The 20019-nt window shown below is 53.1% G+C and overlaps 2 protein-coding genes across 6 annotated transcripts in view; one reads left to right on the top strand and one right to left on the bottom strand.

Moving 5' to 3' along the window:
- The window catches only part of GOLGA1 (golgin A1), a 44427-nt gene extending 33240 nt beyond the window's left edge, over positions 1 to 11187 (top strand). For 2 of the 5 annotated variants that reach the window (XM_028107716.1, XM_028107717.2), the window contains exons 15-22: positions 1843 to 1932; positions 2768 to 2870; positions 2980 to 3137; positions 3642 to 3785; positions 6974 to 7033; positions 7541 to 7711; positions 8236 to 8322; positions 9248 to 11187. In XM_028107716.1, coding sequence (XP_027963517.1) covers positions 1843 to 1932; positions 2768 to 2870; positions 2980 to 3137; positions 3642 to 3785; positions 6974 to 7033; positions 7541 to 7711; positions 8236 to 8322; positions 9248 to 9328 — 894 coding nt within the window. In that variant the 3' untranslated portion in view covers positions 9329 to 11187. Of the gene's footprint in view, positions 1 to 1842; positions 1933 to 2767; positions 2871 to 2979; positions 3138 to 3641; positions 3786 to 6973; positions 7034 to 7102; positions 7712 to 8235; positions 8323 to 9247 lie in introns of those variants that run through there. The other 3 variants (XM_028107718.1, XR_003610047.1, XM_028107719.1) reach the window with 3 other exon arrangements.
- A 1261-nt stretch (positions 11188 to 12448) lies between these two features.
- ARPC5L (actin related protein 2/3 complex subunit 5 like) lies at positions 12449 to 19935 on the bottom strand. The gene is made up of 4 exons (XM_028107621.2): positions 19641 to 19935; positions 15514 to 15586; positions 14023 to 14199; positions 12449 to 12989 (listed from the first exon to the last, which is right to left on the bottom strand). Exons 1-4 carry the CDS (start codon positions 19787 to 19789, stop codon positions 12927 to 12929), a joined length of 462 nt encoding a protein of 153 aa, XP_027963422.1. The 5' UTR covers positions 19790 to 19935; the 3' UTR covers positions 12449 to 12926.
- Between the last annotated feature and the right edge of the window lie 84 nt (positions 19936 to 20019).

The raw sequence follows: 20019 nt of genomic DNA, 5'->3' as shown, positions 1-20019 counted from the left end.
GTGCCAGGTGGCCTCGAATCCCACAGTCCTGGACCGGGTGTGGCTTCACAGCCACGCGGGAGCTGTTCTGCCTGCCGGCCGGCCCCTCACTAACAAATTCTTGAAGGAATCTAGTTTCCTTTTTTTTTTTTTTTTTTTTAAACTGAACCTGTTCACCCTTGCCTTCAAGAGGATTAGCCTGAGGATCCAGTGTGACCCTGAGGAAAAGTGACATGTGCAGTCCCTGGCAAGGGGCGGCTTTGAGACTGGTTCCTGGCTTCCGCTCAGCCAGCCTGCCGTCCTCTCATCCTCCCCAGAAAAGGCTTCTGCCACCCTCCACCCACAGGGCCAGGGTTTTAGAATTGCTTCTCCTGTGTCAACAGAGCCACCCCTGATGAGGGGTGTTCTCTGGGGTAGGTAGGGCGAGGTCCCTCCTCTTGAATTCAGGCACCCGTTTTTCTCGTCTTTACTAGAGATGGACTCAACGGAAGGTCAGTTCTGACAACTGCACAGTAGGAGCCAGAATGCCCCTGGCCAGGAGGCTGTGCTCCCCTTCCATGAACCAGCTTGTACCAGCATCAGTGGAAGGGGCGATAAGTAGCTCACAGAACCAGAAAGACTTGTCCAGCTGGAACTGGGGGGGAGGCGGGGGCGCGGCCCTCAGGTCTCTCTTCTTCCTGCATCATGCTATTTCCTGCCCTGTCAGTTACCCAAACTCTTGGCCTTCCTTTTCTCCATGATGCAGACTGCGGCCTGCAAATTGGGTGGACATGACCACAGCAGCTCCAAGCTGGTAACATGCCAGCTCAGGAAAGAGGGCTTCTCCCCTTAGGCTTCACCATATTAAAAAGGATTCTGATATAAAAAGGGATTTTGATTGGTCCATTTGAGGTGACAGAGCCACCCCATGGACAGGTCAGTTTGGCCAAGGGGTACTGTGATTGGCTAGGTCTGAATCACATGCTTATCCTTGTAGCCACAAAATGGGCATATTATTACTGGCAGCCCTACCAGAACCACGTGGAACTGCAGGGCAGAAGTGGGGAATAGCAGTGATGAGGCTCTTACCCCAAAAATGGGGCGATCCTGGGTAGACCGGAAAAACAGATGTCCCTGACCAGAACGAAGGCACCTGAGAAGTCTGGGACTGAGCAGTGAGCGCGGCATCCATCGCAGGGAAGAGAACTGATGTGTTTGTCAGGAGATAGATCCTGTGCTCTGGGGAAGGCTGAGGAGGCGGCCCTGCTCAGCGTAGAAGATAATCTGGGTAGTGGAGTCTAACATTCAGAGAGGCTTGGCTCTGAGCTTAGACAGATGCTGGCTTGAAATCTGGCTATCCCACCAGCTGTGGGACCTCAGGCAGATTCACCTCTCAGAGCCTTTTTCTCTCCTCTAAAATGGATAATTTTGATGAGTCTGTAGCATTTTGTCCTATTACAATTCAGTAATTGCTTCTTATTTTTCCCGTAATTAATTGGGTTGCTCCAGTCCACTAGTCCATTCACGTGGGCCTGAGGATCTTTCTTCGTGTTCCATGTTGATTTCATTAGACCAGCTCTTCTCTTCCAACTTCTCGGTCCCCTAACCTTGGCCCAAGAACTGACTGGTGTGCCCAGGGGATAACCAACCCCCCGCGGTGTGCCCATTTGGGGAGAGGCCGGTGGGTTGCCCGGCAGGACAGTTCCTGGAGGGTTACAGAAGGCATTGCAGTGAGCAAGCAGCCTGGGAACCTCGAGAAGGAGTAAGAACGTTAATCTGGCCCTGTAAGGCCATATTCCCATGGTGGGCTTCAGGTAGCGTGCAGCTAAGAAACTGTGAAATGAGTTTTGAGACCCAATCTCCTCCCTCTTTTCTGGATTGTAGGAAGAATGGAGCCAAAGAGAAATTGTGAGTGTTGCCATGGCTCAAGCCCTGGACGAAGTACGGAAGCAGAGGGAAGAGTTCCAGCAACAGGTAGGCCCCGCTTGACCCAGAGGTGTGGGCCCGGGGCGGGGCTGGGGGGGGGGGGTGAGCTCCAGCCTCAGGTAGGACCAGCCTACCTCCCCTTGTGTCCAGGACAGGGGCTGGACCTAGGTCTCAGGAATGCCAGCAACTGAGTGATTCCCCTGAGGTCTTTGGAAGGTGGGAGAAAAGTGTTATAAAGAAATCCTCACCCCACAGGATAGGCCTTTTTTGATTTTTGATGGTCAGTTATTGTTCTAAAGCTCACCTGGGGAAAAGCCCATATCCAGGGACCTACCGGCCTCTAATTCTGTGAGGGGGCTATCACTGGCCACAGGCCCCCAAGACCGTAATACAGCTGAGCTGTCAGTGGGAAGGATGGGAAGTGCCTTCCTTTTCAGACAGGCTCGGTGTCAGGCCCCAGACCTGGTAGTTCCTGGGCTCCAGGCCTTCAGTAAGTCCTTAACAAACATGAGTCTCAGTTGCCTCTGAACAAAGACTTGAGGATAATTACACCTTTCAGGAAGCGTAACAGACATGTGTGACAAGGTCATGTGTATCAAACGCCAGGCGTGTGATGGGCACTCAGGACCCGCAAGGCCGGGCCGAGCAGCCGCATGTCCGGGAGCCCCAGTGTAGGCCGGGTGGGCAGTGAGGGCTAGCTCCTGTGCAGGGCTCCGGCCCCATGCGTGCCCCGACGAGCAGAGCTTAGCTAGGGGGTGTTCTAGGCTGTGGGCTGCAGGGAGGGATTCATGGGGGGACCCTGGGTAGTGGAAAATTGGAGATTCCTTTTGGGGGAAAGGGGGTTACTGCTGCCAGCCTCATCTTGTTGGTCTTTCTGTCCAAGGCTGCTAACCTCACAGCTGTCCTAGATGAGAAGGAGCAGACTCTGCAGGAGAAAACTGAAGTGATTCTCCAGAAAGAGCAGGAGATTTTCCAGCTGAAGAAAGGTGAGGAGTCTATCCCTGTCGAGCCTTCTGAACCGGCTCCCCACCAGGTACCCTGCCCGGAAGCGGCGCAGTCACCGGGCTGACGGTTGCCCCCCTCTGCCTGGCCTAGGTCATGACTCTGCCCTGTCACAGATGCATCAGCTGCAGAGTGAGCTGGAAGCCCTGCAGAGCCTGAGGGCAGAGGAGTCCGAGGCTGCTGCGAGGGACGATGTGCTGAGGCTGCCCAGCCCCGAGCAGGGGTTGACGCTCTCAGTGCCCGAGCCTCACGTAAGTGCCCACTGGAGCGGCGGGCCGGGCGTGGTGGCAGCGTGGCGTGGTGCGGCAGGACGCACGGCTGACTGCTGCAGTTGGCCTCGAGGCAGTGGGAAGGGGGCGGCAGGATTACAGGAAGACACAGCTGGTGCTCACTAGCTCCGGGATGTTGGGCAGGTCACTTCTCTGTGCTCTAGCTTCCTCTCTTTAAAGTGGGGGTGCTTAACTGACCAAGAGCTTGTGGGTGTCGAGGAGCCCATCGGAGGTGGCACCACGTGTCAGGGTTCAGGCGTTAAGAGCCCTTTCCTTCGAGCACGCTCGCCGCGGGGAAAGCTGATGGTCGCTCTGGAAGGCACTGGACAGGATCTCCACAGTTCAGCTGTGGTTCCTGGCCAGCTGCCTGTTCGAGCTCACCGGTCCGCACCTTGGGAACCGATCTGGTCCCCTTTCCCAGGGACCTGCGGCTTAGCTTGACCGTTACCTTGGCCTGGCTGTCAGCTTGCTGCCGCCGCCCTGTAGGTAACCTCGAGGGCCGCGCAGGACCCCATGTACCAGCTTCCAGCGGCGGAGAGAATCCCAAACGGTGCAGTGGGGGTCGTGGACCTCGGGCAGCTACAGAAGGAGAAGCAGGAGTTGGAGCAGCAACTTCTGGAGAAAAATAAGGTGAGGGTGCTTCTTGCCTCAACTGTTTATCTCCCTGCACTTTCCCGGTATTTGTGCCTAAAGCCATTCGGTCCCTTCCTCGAGTTACGCCGGTGCCCCGGGCACATCTCGGGGGGGATCTTACCTCTCGGTAGAAGGCCTTCTTCCCGTCTTTCCACCTGTCTGCGTGCCTTTCCCACCTCCCCCCAGCTGAGATAATGTTCAGCGTGTTAGAGCTCGAGCAGGTGTGAGTTCAGACGTTCACAGCCACCTCTGCTGTCACCAGTGGGTCCTACTGGACCAGTCACCTTACCTCTCACTTCCTTTCCACAGCCGTGAAGTGCCCCAGCGATGCCTGTCTTCACGTGGTTTTACCGGGGGGGCAGGGGTGGTGGGGGGGGTGAGATGAAAGCGTCTGCTAGCTGTCCTGTAACATTTCTGGTATTTGGCAGAGGGTCAATGAATGTCATGATTGCACCCACCCCCCCAGCCTCTGCATCTTCAGGTGCGGGGTCTCGTTCCATCCTGGTGTCCAAGGGCCCTGGGAAGTCAAGTGTGCTGGCTGCTCATTGCTTTGCCTCCAGAGTGTGATTGCGGGTGTGTATTTTTTTAGACCTTTAACAAAAGGAAAAAGTGCTCATCCCCTCTCTTGCGCGCACACGCACACATTTAATCTTAGTGTGAAATATAAAATACACAAAAGTGTACGAACACTGTGTGCCCCAGGGCCCAGCCCTCAGACCCCCTCTCTCATGGCACTCAGCCGCTTGCCGCACGCTGCCCGCAAGCCCAGACGCTCCCGGGAGCCCTAGATCGTCTCTGTACCTGCGCGGCAGTGTCTAAAACACATCTGAAGCTTAAACCACCCAAACTTCAAACTCACCATGCTGCCCGGCAAATCTTGGTGTCATTCTCAACCCTTGGGTCTCTCCCACGAGCACCAGCCACACCTTTAGCCAGTCCTTTTGGCTCTCCTTTCAGGCTACACCCAAACTGAGCTGCTCCCCATCCCTACCGCCGTCACCACCCAAGGTCAGGCCACCATTGTCTCTCCCCTACAGGCTGGTGTTCGGCTTCTGACTGGTTTCCCCGTCACCCCAGGCTTCCACCTCTCTGATGACTTCCTCTCTCTGTAAAAGCCAAGTCCTTGCAGGGGCCCACAAAGCCCTCTGTGGTTTGCCTCCTTAGTACCCTTTTTACTGCACCCCTTCTGCCAACCCCAGCACTTCCTCTCAGCCACATTGGCCTTGCCTTGCTGTGAATATTAAGCAGCCTCCTGCCTCAGGGTGGTTTGCACTTGCTGAGCCTTCTGTCTGGAAGATTCTTCCTGCAATTCCCTCACTGCCTTTATGGTGTCATTTTGTCAAGGAGGCCTCCCTGCTACCCTTGGCAGCCCTCAGCACCAGAACCTCCTGTCCCCTTACCTTGCTCTTTCTCTCCACACCTCTTAATACCTTCTGATGTACTAATATCTGGTTATCGGCACTTTCCCCTCCTGAGAGCAGACATTTTTCTTGTTTTGCTTATTGTTTTCCCCCAGCCTCCAGTTCAGTGTCTAACACATAGTAGGAACTCAATCGGTATATTTGTTAGATGAATTAATCCATGAGCCAAAAACCTAGAAAGTCAGGTAACATAAAATAGCAAATGTACTTTCAAATGAATGTCCAGCCTTGTGCTCAGCCAAAAGAAGAACAGACTGAAACAACACATTACCATTTATAAAATAGGGTGTATTGGAGGCCATTTAATGTGCTTGATAGGAGCCGAGCCTCTGACAGAGCCATCTCATTCTGTGGAGAGACGACTGTGGACATACCTCTGGAGAAAGCAAAGCTGACCAATGCTTTAAAAATGGAGGCTCAGCCCCACTGTAAGACCTGGGGCATCCCCTAGAGTTACTGTCACATTAAAGGTTAAAATTAAGGGGGCACCTGGCAGGCTTAATTGGTGGAGCATGTGACTCTTGATCTCAGGGTCATGAGTTCAAGCCCCACACTGGGCGTAGAGCGTACTTAAAAAAAAAAAAAAAAAAAAAGGAAATCTGTGGAAAGGTGTGAAAACTCTGATAAATGAAAAACACTATTCAAAATTCTAGCTAGTGGAGCACCTGGGTGGCTCAGTCAGTTAAGCGTCTGCCTTCGGTTCAGGTCACGATCCCAGGGTCCTGCATAGGGCTCCCTGCTCAGCAGGGAGTCTGCTTCTCCCTCTGCCCCTCCTCCCCACTCCTTGGCTCTCTCTGCCCACCCCCCAAAATAAATAAATAAAATCTTTTAAAAAAAACCAAAAACAAAATTCTAGCTACAGAAGCCAAGATTGGTGACATAGAAGTCCACAGGAAAAACTAATTTTGGTGTTACAGTTGTGAGACTTGGGAGAAACGTTTAACATTTTTTTCCTGTATTGCTGATTATACAGTAAAGCTTTCATCAGGAAAACAGAGGTTAGCCTTTCTAGTGATTACTGGAGTGTGTAACAAGTTACACTTAAGACTAATTAAATTCATTAAAAATAAAAATTTAAAGACTAGATAAGGACAGAAAAATCATGATTTCTTACACTGTTAAAAATGAGCATTGAAGGGGCACCTGGGTGGCTCAGATGGTTAAGCGTCTGCCTTCGGCTCAGGTCATGATCCCAGGGTCCTGGGATAGAGTCCCGCATCGGGCTCCCTGCTAGGCGGGGAGTCTGCTTCTCCCTCTGCCTCTGCCTCTCTCTCTCTCTGACTCTCATGAATAAAAAAAAAAAAAACATTAAAAAAAAATAAGCATTGAAAATGATGATACTTCAGGAGAGCAGTGATGTGGGATCATGGCACATAAATACAATTCTGAAGGACAAAGCGTACTGTCCAGAGAGGTTTCCAGCTGTGCTCCTTCCAGAGCATGCCCCAGAAGCCATCCTGAGGGCCGAGCCCCTGTGGGTAGGCTGGGGCAGCCCTGGGCCTGAGCGCTCCACAGAGGGGGTGTGACAGTGGCCTTTGCAGCGGCCTTGCAGAACTCGTGCATGCAGAGCGTCCAGAAAGGGGGTTAGAGTCCCGGGCACGCAAGTGTGACAACACAAGGCTCTGGGGAGGCAGGGCAGGATCTTAGGACAGATGTATAGGGTCCCAAGGCAGTGGCTGGCTGTTCTGTTGTCCTTTGCACCTTAACGATGGTGAAAAGTGCATGTGATGAATGGCTTTTTGCGGGGGCGGGGCTTTGTCTCAGACCATAAAGCAGATGCAGCAGAGGATGCTGGAACTCAAAAAGACTCTCCAGAAGGAACTGGTAAGTGCCCCTCTTCTGCCTCATGCCTGATGATGCGCCCCCCCCCCCCCACCCGCCCGTTGATTTCAGGTTTCTGGAAAGCCAGATGTTGGCTGGTGGGACAATGGCCCTGCCCGTTTGAACATGCCTCTGCAAAGTAGCCGTGTGACTTCGGGCGTGTGCCGTCCTTCCCCGAGCCCTGAGCTCTGAGAAGTCAGTGACATGACCTGTGCGCCGTGTGCCATGCCCAGACCTAGGAGAGCAGCGCCTCTGCCCTTTTTGGGGTGCTCCCTGCCCCAGAGGTGTCCTGACCCGGGTAAAGGAAATGTCTGACCTTCCCCACATGACCTCCTTCTTCGCCAGCGGCCACCCCACCTGGGGGAGCCAAGCCTTCTTCAGACACTGGAAGGCTCTCCCTTTCCACGGGGGGCCCTCTTGGCTAGCACGCTGGGCCTGCTAAAGGATGGGCGGGTGGTTTTCACATCTGTCTCGGGGGTTCAGTGTGGCATCTTTCCATGGGGTTTTCAGAAAATCAGACCCGACAATGAGCTGTTTGAAGTCCGGGACAAGCCTGGCCCTGAGATGCCAAACATGGCCCCTTCTGTCACGAATAACGCTGACCTGACTGATGCCCGAGAGATCAACTTTGAATACCTGAAACACGTGGTTTTGAAATTCATGTCCTGCCGAGAATCTGAGGTAAAGGGCTTCTGAGTTGCCTTTTGGGTTCCGAGTGCCTGGCTCATTTGTCCAAGCCTCGCATGGCTTTCCCCAAGGCCATTTCTTTCTTCCTCTGCCACGTTCTGATTTGCCCACCAGTGTGGGTACGTCGTCCTTTCCCCAGCTGGCCCTGACCTGCGGACTGCAGCAAGCAGGGGGGCCGAGAAGGGGGCGGAGGCTTGAGTCCAGGGAGCTGAATCTGCCCCACATTCCTGCATCTGCTGAAGAGCAGGGCAGCTGTTGCGTGGATGTCCCCCGGGGGTCTTGCCGGTACCCGAAGGAAAAGATGGAGGGGAGAAAAAGAACCGGTCATCGTCGTCAGACTTGAGAAAGCCCAACTTCGCCCTCCCCGTGATCCTTGCTCACCCCCATCGGGAGCAGAGCCCGGGAAGTGCTGCCGCTTAGACCCCCCCCCCCCCCCCCCCCCCGGCCCCGATCCCCACCCCCCCACCTCCGCTCCGCCCCCACCAAGGCCGGTGGCAGCACAACTTCCTTTGTTTCAGGCTTTTCACCTTATAAAAGCTGTGTCAGTGTTGCTGAACTTCTCAGAAGAGGAAGAGAACATGCTCAAAGAAACCCTGGAGTACAAGGTAGGTTGCCGGCTGCCGAGGCTCTTGGAAACTGGAGTTACCAGCCCCGCGCTTGGCTGACTGTCCCCAGGACGCGCTTGCTTCCCCGCACACACAGCCATGCGTGCTCCACCCACAGCCTCCGTGCTTTCTCGGGCCCTTTGACCAATGTCTCTCACGTCAGCAGCCCTGGGGCTGGCCCGGCGTCCAGACTTTTTTTTTTTAAAGATTTTTATTTATTTATTGAGAGAGAGAGAATGATAGCATGAGAGTGGGGAGGGTCAGAGGGAGAAGCAGACTCCCCGCTGAGCAGGGAGCCCGATGCGGGACTCGATCCCGGGACTCCAGGATCATGACCTGAGCCGAAGGCAGTCGCTTAACCATCTGAGCCACCCAGGCGCCCCTGGCATCCAGACTTTTTAAAAAATAAAATATTCAGGGGCGCCTGGGTGGCTCAGTTGGTTGGGTGACTGCCTTCACCTCAGGTCATGATCCTGGAGTCCCGGGATCGAGTCCCGCATCGGGCTCCCTGCTCAGCGGGGAGTCTGCCTCTCCCTCTGACCCTCCTCCCTCTCATGCTCTCTGTCTCTCATTCTCTCTCTCACAAAAAAATAAAATCTTAAAAAAAAATTATAAAATATTCAGAAAGTACCTGCTGAAGGGATAGAACAAAAAGAAAATCTTAAGGCAGAATTACTTACAGTCCCAGCCCCTGGTTCTGGTCAACTCCATTTTCTCCTGCTCCCCTCACGCACTTAGAATGGGCTCCGGGCCCCGCAGCCTGGTCTCCAACAACCAGCATCTTCACGGCAACCTCACGGCAGGCGCCATGGGGCGTGGAGGGCCGCAGGGGCGGCTTGGGGATGCAGGGGGTGGTGGTGCCTTCAGCTTCCTCGGCACCTCATCCTGATGCTCGTCTCAGGAGCCCTTTCTGTTTCCAACCCAGATGTCATGGTTTGGGTCCAAGCCAGCCCCCAAGGGCAGCATCCGGCCATCCATCTCCAACCCTCGGATACCGTGGTCCTAGATGGAAGTGCCAACAGGCGGAGCTCCACGCAATGACACTTTTTCTGTGAAAAGAACACTGACACACCAGTCTGGGTGGGTTTTTAATCACTGTAACTGCAGTATTTTGTACAAGCGTCAAAACATTGTTTACAAGACTTAAGGCCCCCTTCCCGACAGACTGATCTGAACCTCAGGAGGTGGCTGTCCCTGCGTCATCGTGCTCACCAAACGGGAGGGTCCTGGCACTGCCCACATTTCCACCATGCTGCTAAAATCCCAGCTCTGGCCGGCACCCGTCCGCACCTGAATCCTCTAAGTGTCCACACTAGTGCTTGAAGCTGAAGCCCTCAGCCTCCGGCAAGGTGGACACACCAGGTCCACCCCGTAGTGACCATGCTAGACGGAAAGACAGCCCTTCGACGTGGTGCCCAGCAGGCCAGAGCCTCGTGCCCCTGCCACACAGCCAGCTCACTGGGGTGGGCATTCAAAATTCCCATTCCCAGTTAGCTTGTTTGGGTTCAGATGAGATAGAAGAGGCTTTTTACCCCTTCCTCTCAAGAAAACATTCTTTCACCTTGTTTCTCAAACCACCCAGAGTTTTAGATTTGCACATCTTTAAGGTACTCTGGGGCCAGTGTGGATTCATGAATATGCAACTTTCAGACAGTATCTCACTTTACTGAAGAAAACTAGCAGATACATGAGAAAAGATCCTTAGTACCAAATACACTCAATTGCCTTTTTAATGAATGTACTTGTCTTGGATAGGTTGCTGGTAAACCATTTTAAACTATTTTTTATAGCTAAAGTTCTTCGCTACTATAAACATGTCTCTGTATTATAAAATCCATTTAACTTGGTGTCCTTAAAGGCAAATCAGAGCATCAAGAGATTATTTCTAAGATTGGGATGCCTTTCCCTTTTTTAATTTCACTAGCATTCTATGGTCTCTGCTTCCCTCTGAAGCAGTGGTGGTATTTCGTTTGCTTTGCTCTTAATTCTGTGTTGTGAGACTGAGCAAATGCTAATCACACGTTTGCTCCGGTTAAGGACAGTCTGCTCCATTAAGGGCGAGCAGCAGTGGTCCCTTCCCCATCCCTGACCAAAACGTCGGAAGCCGTCTGCCATGTACGTGGAGCCACCACCTCTCCCCCCACCCCCACCCCCATGTTTCTCAAAAATGCATGGGAGTAAAATATGTAAAACATATCTCACGGGAAAACACGGATTTGCAGAGTTAATGTGCTACATTTCCACAGACCTGGGAGTACCGAGCAAGGGCAGCGTCACCGTCACCCCCGCTAGGCTCTCTGCCACCCGAGCGACCCATTCCCCAGTTGCCTACCTCCTCCCGTGGCTCCTCCCTGCAGATGGCTTTCCTTTGTTTAGAATTTTATTTTCCCTTTATCTGGTGGGGACACAAGACAGCAATTCCTTCTGTTCTGTAGTTGCGGTAAGAGGGAGCTTTTCCAGCTGTTCCCGGAGAGTCCCCACATCGGGTGGCTCAGGGCTTGCCAACCGGTCCGGCTCCACTGAGGCCTCTCCGGCCCTTGAGCTGGTCTCACCCTGCCCTGCCCACAGCCCCCAGCAGCTTTCACTCAGCCCGGACCTGCTTAGGGTTCATTCTGAGTAGGCTTTCCTCCTGCATGTCGAATTTCCTTCAGCTTTAAGAGGAAGAGTGGAGTAAATATTCTGAGTTAATGCACTTTTACTTGTATAAAATGTTCTGTGACAGAGACAGTATGTATAGCCCTTTATATGAGCATTGGATTTGGATCTCTCTCCATGTTGTAAATAGGAATTGTATTATCTAAGACTGCTGTAGAAAATTCATTTGTGGTGTCACTTTTTGATTAAAGCTCTTTAATCCAGATGCAACTACAGTGGGTTTTACTTGATAGTCTGGTGTCTCAGCATTTGACTAATGAAATTTGGTACTTTGTGTCTTGTATTTAATATTCCGAGGCAAACTTCATGGACTACAGAACAGACCTTCCAGTTTGGTGAGCAGAGATGCGGGGAGGGCGGCTCCTGGGCTGGAGAGCGGAGATGTGGGGAGGGCGGCATGCTCCGAGAGCATGGAAGCTCCGTGTCCTTTCCCCCTGCATTCCCCGGTGCATCTCCTTCATCTGGCTGTTCCTGAGTATATCCTTTCATGATAAACCAGTAACCTAGTAAGTACAAAAAGGGGGCGAGGGGAGATAGCTACAGAACATTTGTCTTTCAGAAAGCACCCCCCCCCAATTAAGGGAATACGTGTAATTTAATGAAGCCAGCAATCTAGTCCTGCCTCCCAGGAATGGTGGGGTTCTGCAGAGGAATTGGAAGGATTGTATCACTTTGGTCAATGTCTTCTGTCCAAGAACCACATCATCAATGGGGTCCTTTAACAATGCAGACTGCAGTTCCATGTGCTTAAAAGGTTGGAAAAACATCTCGCTCTTCAAAGAAGCTGGCTGTTAGCGGTTATAAGGAACAAAACGTTCCTTTTGTATCTATAGGCTGATGGTACCTGCTCCTGGCTTTTAATCCTTTAAAAAAACCTTGTCAGCATCTCAGGGCGTTCCTGCCGCACAGCCCCAGCCAGTGTCAGGAGATGGTGACCGGGCCCTTCTGGGGCATGCTCCCAAAAGATTCCAACTGTAGTCACACAAACTAAAGACTTTTATTTTAAAGATTTTATTTATTTGAGAGAGAGAATGAGAGAGAGAGCATGGGGGGGGGGGAGGGTGAGAGGGAGAAGCAGACTCCCTGCTGAGCAGGGAGCCTGATGCGGGACTCGATCCCGGGACTCCGGGATCATGACCTGAGCCGAAGGCAGTCGCTTAACCGACTGAGCCATCCAGGCGCCCCAAACTAAAGACTTTTAAAGCCTAGATCAATTACTGTTTGCACTTTATTAAGTAAGCTCCAAAATTACATACAAATCAAAGGAGTAAAACCAATAAATAGTTATTCAGCCAACTCCACAGCAGCCAGCAGCACCGAGCCCAGGCCAGAGGTACTGCGGTGGGAGAGGGCCAGACACCACGCTCACGCCCTGGGACCGGCTCCGCAGGGACACGCCCAGCCCATCAGTTTCCCATTTGTTACCGTCCCATTCCTTACTCACTTTACATACATGAAACACACCGCAAAGTACATACTAATAAGCCAAGAGCTTTATTGATGCAGCAGGCACTTTACAATGAATCCAAGAGAGCCCGTCTTCTCTCGGAAGACGGGATGTCTGTACAAACCCTCGAAGCTTTACTACTTCAAAAAAACAAGCTCTCCCTTTGACCACAGCCCTTGGATCTGCACCTGCCCAGATCGTCCCTCCCCCACGTGAAATAGAGCGCACAGCTACACCCGGCCAACGCTGACCAGCCACTCGGGCAGACAGTTACGAGGTCAGTTCTGTGTTACTCGTGGACAAAGGCATAGACTATCAGATCCTGCAAAGGATTTAGGAAACAGACAAGTTCTCCCTCCACCTTGAAAATAAAATACACTTCAGCAGATGCATGTCCTGGAATAGTTTAGTTGGGAGTTCCCAGGAAGATGGTCCATTGTCAATCCCTCTTCATCAGCCTGTGCATCCAAAATTCTTCTCAAGGTAACATGAGTCCTTTTTTTTAAACAGTCTTTCTCGCTGTAAGAACTCTTATAATGGAGCCTAGTCCTCCTACTGCTAATGCCTGTGGGGGCAGGAAAAGGAAAAGAGTCAAATGAGACCTGGCAGGCCCAGGGGGAGCCCGGCTTGCCGGGGGACATGGGACCCATCACAGCTGCCTCCCCGAGTCCTCCTTAGAAACGCCAATGGGGCTCAGCACCAAGTCGCCTTAAAGAGACCAAAGAAAGGGCCTGGCCGCCACACCAGGCAGAGGGCTTGCTCGGTTCCTGAGCAGCACAGCCACCAACCCCCCCCCGGCCCCCGCCCACCTTCTGGCCGAGAACAGGCACAGCGTGGCCAGCAACAGGACCAAAGGCCACCACAGCCCAGCACCGAGGCTGCCCAAGTGGATGACCCCTCCCAACTCAACAGAGCCTTTTGGGAAGGGCATGGTGTTGGTAGCAGCCTGGTCTCCGATAATGATAAGCAAGCTTCCCGTAGCTCTATGGGGCAGGGGGACAGTGGCTAGATGAAATACCTTGCTCTTGTAACGACCTGAGCAGGGGACAGGCACAGCTCTTTGTGCTTCAGGTGGCTGCAGGCCCTCTTCAGTGAACATCCAGGTTTCTGCCACTGCCCCCCAGCCCCCACCGGCCTAGTGAGGCTGAGGCCAGAAGAGGAAGCCCTGAGAGTTAGCTGGAGGGCTCAGCCTGCATTCCTGAGACCAGCCCCCTCACCCACCACACCTTCACCAATGCAAAGCAGCTACCTCCACTGATGCAAATCAAGTATTATGAAGCTCCAGCCACAAGCAAGCCTGCCTCTCTCCCACCTGGGACTCCCTGTCTCTCTCACCATGCCAGGTCACCTGATCCCATGACACGCCTGGCATAAACAAGCAGCTGAAGCAATTGCAACTACCAAAACCAGTGAACCCCTAGCAGGTGCTTCCATAGGAGAAGTGACCAGATGTCCTAGGTGGTTTTAGGTGTAGCCCCTTACTCTCGAATGCCTATCAGACTGTCCCGTGTTTGTCTCGGAAACTCTGGCCCGCTGCTGTGAACCCTGGGGTGGGGGCCAGTCAGTGGGTCACCTGCATGGGCAGTGTGTTCACGTACCTTTTCATGCCACTGGAGTAACACTGCACTGCTGTTTTCTGTGGGCTTCTCAAACCCTTTATAAATGTACTTCATTAGCAAGTCAATGCCATTTCTGTCCAGCGACTGCACAGCCTGCTCAATTTCACTGCTCTTAAAGTTTGTGAGCACTTTCAGCACCACGCCCTGGGCTCGTTCCTGTAGAGGAGAGAGAAAGGGAGTGACGCCCAGAGCCGAACCCCAGGCACATCTATGTCCTCCAAGACAGGCACAGAAATGCCAAACTGAGTGGTCAGAACTCTTAGAAACACTGCCCAGTTTCTCATTTGTCTCGGACAGTTACAAAGGAAGTGGCCAATAAGTTATTCCCTGCTGGGCGCCTGGGAGGCTCAGTCGGGTTAAGCTTCTGCCTTCGGCTCAGGTCATGATCCCGGCGTCCTGGGATTGAGCCCTGGATCGGGCTCTCCCTGCTCTGCGGGGAGCCTGCTTCTCCCTCTGCCTCTGCCTGCCACTCCCCCTGCTTGTACCCTCTGTCAAATAAAATACTTAAAAAGAAAAAAAAAAAAGTTATTCACTTCTTTGGGGGAGAGTAAGTGGTTTACCGGAGAGAAGCATCACTGCTTTTGAGGACACCTGCAAGGCTCAGACTCCCCAAGATCACAACTGTGGAGATCTATTTTCTTAACACATTTAAGAAAAGCTGCAGCTTCCCTCTGCATTCACGCCAGTAACAGAGGGGCCCTTTCCCTCCACCTGAGAGGTGCAGCCACTGCTCACATCAACATGCTGTCACAAGCCGGCAAAAACCCCAGCTTCGGAGAGACCCCTTTCCCTGGAGCAAATTTCAGACAGCTTCTAAACAGCGGTGATGCAATAAAGCACGACTGTATCTTCTCACCTTGTTTTTATTATTTTTTTTAAGATTTTATTTATTTATTTGACACAGAGGGAGAGACAGCGAGAGAGGGAACACAAGCAGGGGGAGCGGGAGAGGGAGAAGCAGGCTCCTGGCTGAGCAGGGAGCCCGATGTGGGGCTCAATCCCAGGACCCCGAGATCATGACCTGAGCCGAAGGCAAGACGCTTAACGACTGAGCCACCCAGGCATCCCTCACCTTATTTTTAAAAGACAGGAAATCTTAAAAGCACTGAAAATCCTTATGCAAATAAAGCCTATTCAATAACCTTTAAAGCAGAAACACTGCTCTAAGTCCCATGTGGCAAGCTAATTTATAGTTTTGCTAAGCAGCAAGGGCTGGGCCGTCTTCTCACCCCACGAGGCCCTGGGCCCTGGGGAAGCGTGGATGTTTCTTTGGGGAGCTTTTACTATAAACACTGACAGCTCTGATGGTAGGAGTGCCAGGAGGCTGCCATGGAAGCACTGCCCAGCGTCAACTCACTCCCTCAGCAGAGCCTCGCTGAGGCTGTCTGGAGCCCCGGGGAGCGCTTGCTTGCCCCGGCTCAGCCCGGAGCCCAGCACCACCCAGCAAAGCCGCAGCACCACCCTCTTTACCTTCACGGCCTGATTCTTGGTGTTGATGGGAGAGTTCCGCAAGGCTGCGTGGAATGCCCGAAGCATGTCCCCTGTGCATCACCACCAGTTAAGGATGGTTAGGCTCAAGCATGTCCATGCTTTTATTAATGAACTCCTTTCAAAAACAGCTCGAGAGAGGAGTCAAATGACATCCACATGCCCCCTCCCCCGCCACCGCACCCCACTGCTGATTCCAGGTGTGGCCCCGGCCCATTCAGAGAGCAGCCTGGAGCTCTCCTGAGCCACACCAAGAGTGCCCCTCCTTCTGCCACCCCCGAAACATGTTTGGACACTCCTTCCCTCCCACCCTGGAAGGCAGGAGCAAAGCAAGTGCCCTCTCGGGGTGACCTGCAATAGAACTGACTGAGCTCACTTGCACCTGCTTGGTACTGGGCACCGTGTCTGCCCTGCTGGGTCCTCACAACAACAGTGATGCGAGGCTAGCCCTGTCACCTTCTCATTCTCAAAAGGGAAGGACGAAGGCACAAATGGAGGTTTCCTAACTCTTAATCCAATGGTTTATCGATTCAACTGCTAAAGAAATTAAGATGTGCTTAAACTGCTATCTTGCAAGACCCACCCAGGTCTTTGATGTTCCCAACTGCTACTAGAAGGGAGATTTATTAATCTAAAAGCTCTTCCCCAAAATACGAGCCGATCCTCCCCACTCCCCTCAACCTTAGTTGCAATCCTGACACATTCTTTGCTGAGGTAGGAATACACAGCACTCAAAAGAAAATGACAATCTGGGTTAGGTCCCCAAAGGTGACACCTATTTTAAACTGAATTACATCAGCCAACTTTCATTTCCTCATCTGAAACACTGGCTTCAGCCAAAAAGCTTCAAAAATAGAACAAGGAATGGCTGCTGCCCAATCAGGTCTCTACTCCTGTTTGTGCACTGATACCTATGTGTGAACAGAGCCCAGAGCAAAGCCCAGTCCCGTCTTCCCTAATGTGGGCTCCATCCTGACCATGCTGGGCCCGCACCACCCAGGGGCCACTCCTGCTGAGCCCGGACCCACCTTCCACAATGGAGAGGCAGCCCACCCCCTGCATCTGCTGGCTTTGGAATTCCTTTTCCTCAGCCAGGCAAGGGCCAGTCTGATACCAGCCACTGATGTCTCCCTTGGAACTGTTTTCCGATCTGGCATCCCAGAGCAATACGCAGAGTCTCAGCAGCTTAGAAGGAAATGCAGGCCGGCTCTCTTCAATAACCAGCACGGCTGACAAACAGAATCATTCAAGGGATGGACGGGGAAGGGCAGGGAAACTAGTCCACGGGGGCAAAGAGAGTCACTGCTTTAGTTACCTCCGTAGTGCCAACCTACCAAGCATTCGCTATAGGTGTTGACAGATACAAGGCCTTTAGCAGCTTGGGGACATCTGGGGAGCAGGGAGTGCACAGCATTTATCAAGCTGGCCTGTGCTCAGCTTACAACAGGCTGTGGAGCCTGGGGACCGCTGCCCCTCGTCTCCAGATCAGGGTTTCTCAACCACAGCACTATTAACATTTTAGACCCCACGACTGATGTGAGGTCTGTCCTGTGCACTGCACAATATTTAGCAGCGTGCCCGGCCTCTACCCACTAGATCCCAGCAGCGTTCCCCAAGAGTGACAATCAAAATGTCTCCAAACAATGCCAAATTTCTTCAGGGGGAGGAGAGAGTGCAAAATTGTTCAAAACCACTGCTTTGGACCAATTCCTGTTCCTGAGGACCAGAAGGTTCTTCAATGAGGAAGAAAAGAAACGAATATTTTAAACTCCCTACAAGCTCTCAGCTTCTGTGCCAGGTGCTTTCACATGTCATCTCAATACTGCTAACAACGCTCTGTGACAAGAATCATTATTCTCATTTGAAAGGCAATGAATTTGAGGCTCAAAGAAGGAAAATGACCTGCCCAAGGTTAAAAAGCTAAGCTGTCCAGCTGGCCTTCAAACCCAAGTATGCCCAACTCCAAAGCCAAGCTCTTTCTATAATCCCCTACTGTCGCTCTACCCAAAGACCCACACTACGTGTCCAGGACACTTGCTGCGTGCCCAGCACCATGAAGCCTCACAATATTGTTGTGATACTCCCACGGAACCTGTAAGGCCAGCGGGGTTCCCCTCCTGTTCACAGAAGATGCTGCTGAGGTTCAGAGAGGGTATGAGGTCACACAACTGTAGCATGATAGTTAGGTCTGCATGGATACACAGCCCATGTTCTAGCTCATCTGAGTTATTTCCTACCAAGACTAAATTCCCTGTAAGGCAGTAGGACAGGTCTCCGCCTCCCTACATTCCCCCACTCCAGTCAATCAATCTCTATCCCTAATCCTCTGGCCTCTGTTCTAAGACTCCCAGAAGCCTGTTCTATAGTTTAAGTTCAGTGATCTAATATAAGTCCAATACCTGGCACATGATAGGGACTAGTAAATACCAGTTCCTTCCTCCTCCCTCCCTGGGTTCCACATTAGCCAGGATTTCAGTTCTCTTTGCTAACCTCCCTTTCTCCAGTCCCAAGAGGTAGACAATCTATGGTAACAAGGTTGCTGACACTGTCACTAGTGGAGAAATTGCCACTAATTGGATGTGCTAAACCTTGGCCTCTGAGCAGCCTCAAGGAACCTATCATTAGTCAGGGGGCGTACCAAGAGATGACCTTCAAAAAGTCCCTGTAGCACTAGGACCAAGATAGCAGATAACCAGTCTTTGTTCTCCCCATCTGTGGATGGTCCTGGGCCACAGGCCCGACCCCGGAGCCTTTTTGGTACTGCCTGCCCATAAGCCAGGTCCTGCAACAGACTACAGAATCAATCTTCCCTCATGAGGGTCCTTCTCATGACCCCATTTCATCAATGGGGTAAGCAGGGTGATCCTGATGGGGCAGGAAATACAAGTTTGAATCCCCATCTTTGAAAGCACATTCCTGTTCAAAGTCTGGTTTTTGGTTCAAAGGCACACTAGAGGAACACCGCGGGACTCCTCCCTAAGGTAGTCCATGGGCCTGACTTCCCAAGCTGAGTCAACTGATTAAACACCCAGAACCTGATTTATATACAGCATGAGCCTCCAACCCTGCCCCGGCAAGTGCGGGGGAGGGGCAGGCACTTCCTGTAACACCATTTGAATAAAGAAAAATCCTTCCTGTGAGAATAAGTCAGTTTCCTGTGCTCAAACTGCTAAGGGACCAAGCAGGCTGCGACAACCACCTCTATTTTTAATCTTGTTTTCTAAATGCTTGCTTTATGTGGCCACAAGAATAGTCACTTCCAGTCATGAGGCTCTACTTTTACATTTCACTTGATGCTGTCTGGTTTTTCTTAGCTCTCAACTACTAGTCTTTCCCTGCTTCCTGCACAAGAAGGCTATTTCGGGGAGGGAGCCAAAACTCGCTCGTTGAACGTGGCTGAGACCATCAAGGTCCACAGCTCAGGGTGTTCACAGGAAGCTGAGAACAGGTGAAAAGAGTAGCGTTAAGCTGGAGGGTCAGACTGATTCTGGGGAGGCGCACAATCTCTGACCTCAGGGCTGGACTAAGGCTCCAGCCTTCGCTCCCCCTTGGGTCCTTTCTATCCCTCAGCCATCCACCCACCGACCTTCGTGTGGTGCTGCAAGCCAGCCCAAGAGGACTGCACCCGGGAGCCGTCTAGGCCGCTCAATTACTCAGCGGGCTCACCTCGGCCCCTCCCGCCCATCTAGCTCGAGAACAGCCCCATTTCCTGCAAGGGAGGGATGGAGTGATGGGGAACCCAAGGAACGGTCAGTCTGAGGGGATGAGGAGACAGAGGGGGAGAAAAGTGGACAGGCCTCGCGGAGGAGTGAGGGGCCTGCGGGGCTGCAAGCGCGTCCGGCATGCTTCTGGGGCTGGCGAGCCGGCGGGTCCACCAGGGGCTAGGGGCCGCGCTGCTGAGGGTGGGAGCCCAGGACAAGGGGAGCCCGGGACAAGGGGAGTGGGGAGACCGGATCAGAGGGAAGGGGGGATACCCGCAGTAAGGGAACCTGGCCCGAGGGGGGCCAGATCGGAAGGGACTTGGGAGACGGACCTCAGGGGCCCGGAGGTGAGAGGAGTAGGGAGGCCGGCCTGAGGGGCGCCCGGGCCGCCGCGCTGGGTAAGGATATTGCCGCAGAAGGCCATCCACCTCGCTAGGGTCCGGGCCTGGCTCGCCCGCCGCCGCCGCCGCCTCCTCCTGCTCGTCCACGAATTTGTTCTCGTCAAACTCATCGATGTCCACCCGACGGAAGCGCGAGGACAGCGTGTTCCGGGCCATGGCGGGGACTCGGCGCCCGCTCAGCCGGCTCCGCTCCGAGTCCGACCTCGGTTCTACCCCGCTCGGCACCGGCTCAGGCTCGGGGGCGGGAAGCGGCCGCCCGGCGCCTCCTCCACCTCCTCCGCGCGCAGACGCCGCCGCCCGCCCACTTCCGGGCCACGCCGGAACCGGAAGTGCCGGTGGGCGGGAGGGGCGGGGCCTAGGGGAGGGGCTGGAAGCGCTGGGGAATC

The sequence above is a fragment of the Eumetopias jubatus genome, unplaced genomic scaffold (genome assembly GCF_037043125.1).
Source record: "Eumetopias jubatus isolate StellerSeaLion01/CBP00866 unplaced genomic scaffold, mEumJub1_p1.0 scaffold_15, whole genome shotgun sequence".
NCBI classification, from domain to species: Eukaryota; Metazoa; Chordata; class Mammalia; order Carnivora; family Otariidae; genus Eumetopias; species Eumetopias jubatus.
The sequence above is the reverse complement of the archived record's forward strand: the minus strand, read 5'-3'. Positions and strand labels throughout refer to the sequence as shown.

What these genes read in the sequence shown, in the direction of transcription:
- ARPC5L (XM_028107621.2), bottom strand. Translation starts at nt 19,789, where the DNA reads ATGGCCCGGAACACGCTGTCCTCGCGCTTCCGTCGGGTGGACATCGAT. An exon ending in CCAAGAATCAGGCCGTGAAG is followed by an intron (nt 14,200 to 15,513) that starts GTAAAGAGGGTG and finishes TCTCCTCTACAG; the next exon opens with GAACGAGCCCAGGGCGTGGT. An exon ending in TACTCCAGTGGCATGAAAAG is followed by an intron (nt 12,990 to 14,022) that starts GTACGTGAACAC and finishes CTGCCCCCACAG; the next exon opens with GCATTAGCAGTAGGAGGACT.